This window comes from Lotus japonicus, chromosome 4 (assembly GCF_012489685.1).
Source record: "Lotus japonicus ecotype B-129 chromosome 4, LjGifu_v1.2".
NCBI lineage: Eukaryota > Viridiplantae > Streptophyta > Magnoliopsida > Fabales > Fabaceae > Lotus > Lotus japonicus.
Window position 1 is genome coordinate 67,565,073 of NC_080044.1, and position 7,941 is coordinate 67,573,013.

Here is a 7,941-nt window from a genome sequence, read left to right on the forward strand (position 1 = left end):
CCAAGAGTGAAGACAACCACGGCGGGAATCATCGACGCAGCTAATATCTTTGCCTTCCCTTAGGGGGACCCACGAGCCAGCTGGAAGATTCTTCTTGATTTGTCTTATATGTATAGGAATTTGGGCCCTGGTTGTCAGGCCCAAATATATGAAAGGTCCATATCATGACCACCCCCTCTATAAAAGGGGAGGACATCCACTTGTACGAGACCAACTTTTCAGCATTAATGAGAATATTCCTTTTATGGTAGTTTTGCTATTTTAGTGCTCTGCTAGGGTTTACTTTTTGTCTTTCTCTTACGTAAGCTTGCCCTAGTACAGAACAATTTTTATTAAATTAAATAGAATAAAACAAATAATTTATAATTTGTAATATAAAATTATTTATTTTATTCTGAAGTAGTAATTATTTATGTGCGGGAACGATGTACATATGAGACAAGTGTGATAACTGATAAATAAATAAGTTTTTTTTTGGTACATCGAAAAATGAGTAGGTAAATAGGTTTAGTAGAAAACATATAAGGCTAAAGGTGAAATTTTGATAAAATAGTAAGGATAAAAATGAGAATATATTTAATAAGCTATAAGCTTTAAGCTTTAAGCTACCTAAGATAGCTTATAGCTTAAAGCTTTAAGCTACTGAAATAAGCTCATTCACCAAACATTTTTATAGAGCTTTTAAGCTAGTCAAATAAGCTTTAAGCTAGTCAAATAAGCTATAAGCTAGCTGAAATGGCATGCCAAACATAGCCTTAGTAAACTAAAATTCAACTGGGGTGATAACGTAAATAAGGTAAAAAAAAATCCAGTCAGCTCTTACTTATCCACGTCATATTAAGTGGACAAAGATTATTGGTACACTTCACTCCTGTAGCATACACTCATTTGATTTTATGGGTACTCAAGTATGCACCCTTATTTCTATACCTTATGGACTTTTTGACTTAAATATAGTTGTTTGACAAATAATTAACTTTATTTCATAAGTCACAACAATATTTTTTCTTGTCTTTAACAGATATCACTATAGTTCAGAAAACGATTGCATGTCTCTCCCAATAAATGTATTTCCCTGGGTTACAACTTACAACAATGTTTAAAATGATAATTTAAATAGCCTTCGAACTTATAAGTTATAACTTTTTTTCCTTCTATTTTAAATGAATACTTCCATCGTTCCTTTGTTAAGAAAATAGCTAGTATTGTTTTTTCCATAATATTTAGCATTTAAAAACAATTCTTATTTTTAGTTTTTAAAATTAAGTACTCAAGTTTTTTGAGATGTTTTATTCTATTGTTTATATTTTTCAAGATCTTTCAGCTTTGCAAAACATATGCTCCAAAGTGTTTTTGTTTACTTTTATCTTATGGAAAAATAGAGGATATCATCATGCACTCACAATAGTAAAAAAAACTTAAACAATATCAATCAATCAGAATTTAAAGATATGAAAAATAGCAGTTTTTAATTTAACTTAATTAAATCATAAAAAATGAGTTTTTGCTTTGTCTTAAAAATTAATTATAAAAATATTTACAAACATGCATTAGATACATTTCATTTCCACCACCAATGAGAAATGGAAATTGCAGCAGAGCGGATTGCCACTCGTAGGGAAAGGATCATTGCATTTAGGTACATTTCATAATCTACTCACAATACTTGCAGAAATAATATTTTCTTCATCTCCGAACAATTGTTTATCGGTTCATACAAATACAAGGAATCATCTACATCTCTGAACCCTTCTTACAGGTCTAAGTGCCTGTTTGGGTAGGCGTTCACAGCCTCCCAGCGCGCGTTTTTTTTTTAACAATTGCACTAGTTGCTTATTTTCTAACGTACGTTCCCACCCTCCCAACGCCACCCCAAACTAAGCCTAAATAGGACAAGAAAGCCAGATAAATTATTCAGAGCCTAGTTACAAACAAAGTAGTTTTAAGTTAAACCATAAAAAAAGAATCAAGGGGGCTATTAGCAGACCCCCCCTCTCCTCCCTTTTTATTTGAGGACTCCAATGGGAGACAGCACAAATAAGGCTCTTCCAATATCTTACTACCCCACTAGACTTCTATTACCTCCATGTGCTTCGTTCAGATATGATCACCATACATCACGCAAATACCTACCATTCAATTGTAGGTTCTTAACCATACCCTCAGCCTTGGAACTATCGAGAGAACCCTGAAATTTATAAGCACGTGAACTTGGTTAGCTAAAGACCATATTCCAAAATTCAACAGAACAGCTAGCAACACATGGAAGTGCAGTGTTTGAAAATCCTTCTGCAATTTATTCAAAAACCAGAATGAATTCTAGGGAGAAATTTCTATGAGTAGCTTTTGAGTTTCAGAATTGATTCTGATACAAGCATTATAGAAAAGAAAATTCATGGCATGGTGAATATGATGAAATGCACCACATAAAGTAATGACAGAGACTTCAAATAGAAAAAACACTTATTTTTTGCATAAGACACAACACAATCTACAATAAATAGACAGGACGTCCCAATACACAAGGAAGCAATGATATCCTCTTTGGCATTATGTGTAAAGTGTTAACAACCACATATCTCAAATAAAAAATCGCTGTGTTCAGCCAATGATACAAGGAAGCAAAGTAAAAAATGCATAAGTGCATTTGGCTTGACATTCACCCATATATCATCAACCCAAGGTAATTTAAGCTTTTTATTTTAAAAATAAATGTATACCTGCTCTTGCAAAATTGTGTGCAGAGTGCGGTTCACATCCCTAGCCATGCCCTTGGCATCCCCACACACATAAATGTAAGCTCCCTGAGATATCATGTTCCAAATATCCGAAGCCTGGCCACATAAATAAAGTGTTAAGTATGAGAAGGTGTAATTGTGAATTGGTAATTAAATGCATCTTAGAAAGTGTGGGTACCTTCTCCACCATCTTATGCTGCACGTATTCCTTGGTAGGTCTCTCCCGTGAGAAGGCAACAATGAGCTCAGAAAGCGCACCACCGTTAACAAAGTGGTTCAACTCGTCTTCATAGATGTAGTCCTTAAAAAAAATGAGCAAAAAAATGTTGGTAACCCGAACTAACTTTTAAGCCTCCACTCACATACACACACCTAAAACAAAGCCTTTTGAAAAAGACACAAATCTACAAGGAAGATAGATAACTTACCATTTGACGATTCCTGCATCCGAAGAATAAAACGGAGGGGCCAAGTTCAGCTCCATCCTCTTTCAGAGCTAATCTTTCCTGAAGAGCATATTAAAACATTTATAAATAATTGACACGGGAAGTTGGAGAAGAAAGAATTGGGAGATTAAATATCAAATTTATTGATTTGAACCTGCAAGAAACCCCTGAAAGGAGCCAATCCTGTGCCAGGACCTATCATGATTATAGGTACTTTAGTATCAGCAGGGAGCTTAAAATTGGACCGTCTAACAAATATTGGAGCCCAACTGCAGTCCTGACTTTTCTCCAATGGCACAGAATTCTGTACATGAAAACAAAAGGTAAGTTATGTTTCAATGCGGAGGAATAAATAGCTGCCTCTAGTCACTGAAAAAACTCACAAAATAACCAAGTAGTGTCATCAAATGTGGCCAGAAATTATTGAAAGTAACAATAATATTCAACCAGCATGAATTTTCTTTAACAAATTCAAGTTAATACATGTAATTAAAGCCAATCTTCTTAACAAAAATTATACTGTCTATAATAGCTTACCTTCATCCATGTTGAACACACTCCCTTATGAATCCTACCAGTGGGCATTTTATCATTCACTAATGCACAGGTAACGTGAATTCTGGATGGAGCCATCCTGTGAATTTTAGCAAACAGCCAAACTGTTAGTTCTACATACCCACAAAACCGCGTGTCTACCTACAGTGAAGCAAAGAGTACCAAACAGAACTAACCTAGGAGATGATGAGATCGAATAAAATCTTGGCTGCAGGCGAGGAGCAATTGCTGCGAAAAATACACCAATTGGAGGTTTGGCTGATGGAAATTCAGCCATGACCTCAAGGAGACTTCTTTGACTGGCAATCACCCACTCTGAATATTCATCCTGTACAGGCAGACAAAAGTAGCATACAAATGAGAAACATGGGATCAAAAGTTAACATGAAAAATATTAATACCTTTCCAGCAGGTGAAGCAAGATGTCGTAGGCGGTCGGCTTCAGATGGATTAGATGCATGAGCAGCTAAGGCAAGCAAAACAGACTGGCAAAGATGTTCAAAGAATTATTAATTGTTAACATAAAGTGAATCCATTAAGAAGATAAAGAGATAAAGTTTGAAATTTTGGATGCATCAATCAAACTAAAATGAAGCACCTTTTTGGGTGAACTCAGAACATCTGCATATCGGGCAATTGCTGTTCCTAAAGTACATGGTGGGAAAGTAGGGGGCAACGAGCTTCCACTAAGTGGATTCCCATCTTCATCATCAGTATGGAGGGAGAAATAGGTATCTGGTGACAAACCTAGTAATCTTACTGCCTCTTCCACAGTTTCAGATAAATTCTCACAGTAAACACCAACATGGTCCCCCGTTTCATATCTGTGAAACAAAACAGCCATATGAAAAAAGAAAAGTGTCAGTACAATATATCAACAATTGTGCTAATACAATTATATTTCCACCAGCAGATACTTACGCAACTCCAGTGCCTGAAATGTCAAATTCTAAATGTGTGCAAGAACGATCTGACACACGAGTATGAAGCTCCCTTCGCACAGCCACATTTGACCTGCACGGTTAGTAAGCATGCATGTCAATTACAGTATGATATAACCCAGTTGCAACTAATAGCAATAGCATGTTTGGTTTCACAATTTGCACAGAATCCAAGGCATGTTTACTTATAAGCTAAAATTTTGGCTTCTAAACATATTAGATTCTAGAGCATTTCACCATGGAACCAAATGTGCTATAAATATTCAACTCTGATGTACCTGACTGGATGTTGAGCATCCACAATAGCATGGCCATTAACATTATGCCACTTCTTTTCATCGACAGATGCATCTAATGGATCATTAATAACAACACGATACTCCAACACAGCAGCCGTATAGGGTGTAGACACAGTTGTATCACTATCACCTCTAAGCAATTCATCCAATGCTGGCAACAATTCTTCTTTCCTGTGATAACAGTCAAAGGGAAGGAGAAACAGGTTGGAATATCAGCATAAAATTTGAGTCCCGCTCCAATAGATTCAAAACAACTTAAACAACTCAGTACCATGCAGTAAAGTCATCTTCTATGCATTTATCAGCATCTCCTAGACCTACTTTGACAAGACGCTTCGCACCTGAAATTGCAGAAGACAGGTCAGATTCGAGTGATGGTGAGAATCTATCAATGTGACAATGTGGGAAAGAATAAGTAGTAAAATAAAATTTAAGAATAACTATAATCAAGCTTCATGGTATACAAACTATGTTGCCAACAAAAACTATGTGAACCACGGTTAAATGACAACCGGCAGAAATCAAATTGATTAAAAAGAACACACACATATAAGGCCACTCATACAGAATACTTTAGTTATGACAAAATCTGGAGAACCAAGATGACTTTATAGAAGGTTAGACCCTCGACATTTTAAATGCTGAGTAGAAGACCTTAATTGTTTCATGATAACAATTTTTACGCAGTATAAAGATTTTAGGATTTGAGCCTTGTCACGTGAGAGTCATTTGAAGAGAGATCAACACAATAATTGTGTTAGAAATTGCAGAACCTATACAAAGATTCAAATCATGCATAAACCATTTGTGTGTGAATCTCTCTATAAAACATAACCAGTCATGTGACAACCCCATCGAGGGATCCAGACCAAGAGAATTGAATCAATATTTAACTAGAAGGATAATGTGATCCCAGGGGAGGAGTTTCCAATGCATTTACAGTAAATTGACTAGTAAGAGTTTCAACCCATAGGAAAAAGCATGGAAGTTTCAATCAGTATCCAGCATTAAACACAGTGGTGACAAAAATAACAGGAATGTACGTAAGTGAAAAATACATGTTGGTAACAAATTGTGTAGTTATAGATGGTTTTCTATTCTTCAAAATGCTGATCGGCACCAATGCAATTGAAGCCTGCCAATTCACACACAGCACACAAATTCATGAAGGACACAAAGTGATATAAAGACAAATTACCATAATCAGCAAGCTTTTCATCCATTTCCTTGGCGAACTGCGTCAATTAAAATCGGCATGAGATACAGCACAGGAAGAAGAAACTCCATGATTGGATTCAAAGCTTAAAAAAAGCCAGAAATAAATGTAGGAATCAAATGCAAACCCTGTTAAAATGCTCATATGTCCTGTTCCCCAGACCAAAAACAGCATAGTCAAGATTTCGAAGCCATCCTTTTTCTTTCCCATTTCCCTGAAATCAAAGTCACATGATTCAATATGTATAACACTACTCTGAAATGAATAATGTCAATGCAACAAGGGGCTAATTTCAAAAGTTACCTCCATAAACCATTTGTAAAATCTCGCCGCATTATCAGTTGGCTCACCATCACCATATCTACAATACACTCACCCCACAATTTAGAATTAAATCCTCAGAAAACAGCACACAAAGAAGAAGGGCATGAAAACCAGAAAAACAAAACCTACGAAGCTAAGAAGAAGAGTGTCAGTGTCTCCTTCTTGAACTTTTCGTCATGCTCATAGTCGTCATAAGCATAATCATCCTGGTCAGTAAACCCCCAAAAGCTTAAGCATGAAATCCACACACCAAACGAAAAAAAAAAAGCAAAAAAGGAGAAAGCAAACACTACCAAATCGATAATTTTGAACTTGGCCTTCTCGTATCGCACTTTTGCCTCTGCCACAAGCGCCTGTTGACAAAGCAAAATTCCAGTGATCAAGCAATACAGATAACTGGGCTGATAACTGTGCTGATAACTGTGCTTCAATGTGTACACAATTTACCTTGGCGAATCCTTCAGCATTACCAGTCTGAGTGCCGAAGAAGAGGGTGACCTTTTTGGTGCCGTCGTCAACCTCAGCCTCGTCGACGACGCGCTTGGGAGGCTCGATGGACTTAGCATTGTTACCGGTGGACCTGCGCCAGATGAGAACGACGACGCAGCCGATGAGGACGGCGATGGAGGTGGTGAGGACCATGACGAACTCATTCTCGAGGATGATGGAGCCGGCGCCGGAGGTGGAGGAGATGTTGGAAGGGTCGAGTGTGCCTTTGATCATGGCGGACATCATATCCAGCGGTGAAATCTTCATGGAGCTTGATTCTTCCATGGAAGTTGAAGAAGAAAGAGTCTCTTTGACGAGAATGTTAGGTGTGTGAAGTAGTTGGGAGTTGAGAGAGGAAAAGAGAGAGACTCTTGAAGATGGAAATGAGAAGAGAATGGAGTTATATAATTGTTGCCTTGCGAGGGAAACAATGTGTCAGTTTGGTTTTCAATTAGAAAGTCCGTTTGAAGTAATAGAATTCAAGATCACGATTTTCAATACACATTTAGCCAACAGAATGCACTTGTTGAGTTGAGTGAATATGCTTGCTTTCACATTCCCCCGAACTGAAAACTAAACAGGCTCAATGCTGGTTTCCAAACAATGCTGGTTTTTTATCATCTGTTAATTGTGTTTTTTGTTTCATATTGCAGGATATATGAACTTGCAGGTACATTTGTGAATTAACTCATTGGTGTTTTTTTTTTTCCTGTATGATAGGGACAACTGCTTGGTAAAATTATTTTTTAACTGAAATATTACTGGCCAAGGTGAGTCAAATCTTTACTTTCATCCTTGTCTCTTATTTGTGTCATGTTCCGATCCAGATAAAAAATTTCAAGGCAGTAACACACCGGTGGTGTTTTTTTCATATTTCTGAACATTGCAGAATGTCTAACCAGAAATACAGTTACACTTGAAACTTAAAAGCAA

General features: G+C 36.8%; 1 protein-coding gene across 1 annotated transcript; it reads right to left on the reverse strand.

Moving 5' to 3' along the window:
* Positions 1-1,654: 1,654 nt before the first annotated feature.
* Positions 1,655-7,403, reverse strand: LOC130711354 (NADPH--cytochrome P450 reductase-like). The gene is made up of 18 exons (XM_057560929.1): positions 6,967-7,403; positions 6,813-6,872; positions 6,649-6,725; positions 6,499-6,556; positions 6,323-6,409; positions 6,178-6,214; positions 5,251-5,320; positions 4,959-5,150; positions 4,661-4,753; positions 4,338-4,563; positions 4,141-4,224; positions 3,916-4,067; positions 3,722-3,818; positions 3,339-3,488; positions 3,167-3,244; positions 2,917-3,039; positions 2,721-2,834; positions 1,655-2,188 (listed from the first exon to the last, which is right to left on the reverse strand). The coding sequence occupies exons 1-18, from the start codon at positions 7,291-7,293 to the stop codon at positions 2,108-2,110; spliced, it is 2,106 nt and encodes a 701-aa protein (XP_057416912.1). The 5' UTR covers positions 7,294-7,403; the 3' UTR covers positions 1,655-2,107.
* Between the last annotated feature and the right edge of the window lie 538 nt (positions 7,404-7,941).

Bases quoted from the DNA above. Each gene is read 5' to 3' on its own strand.
- LOC130711354 (XM_057560929.1), bottom strand. From the start codon at position 7,293: ATGGAAGAATCAAGCTCCATGAAGATTTCACCGCTGGATATGATGTCC. The intron at 3,245-3,338 runs GTTCAAATCAAT...TATGCTCTTCAG, and splicing joins CTTTCAGGGGTTTCTTGCAG to GAAAGATTAGCTCTGAAAGA. The intron at 2,835-2,916 runs GTACCCACACTT...TTATGTGGCCAG, and splicing joins AGCATAAGATGGTGGAGAAG to GCTTCGGATATTTGGAACAT.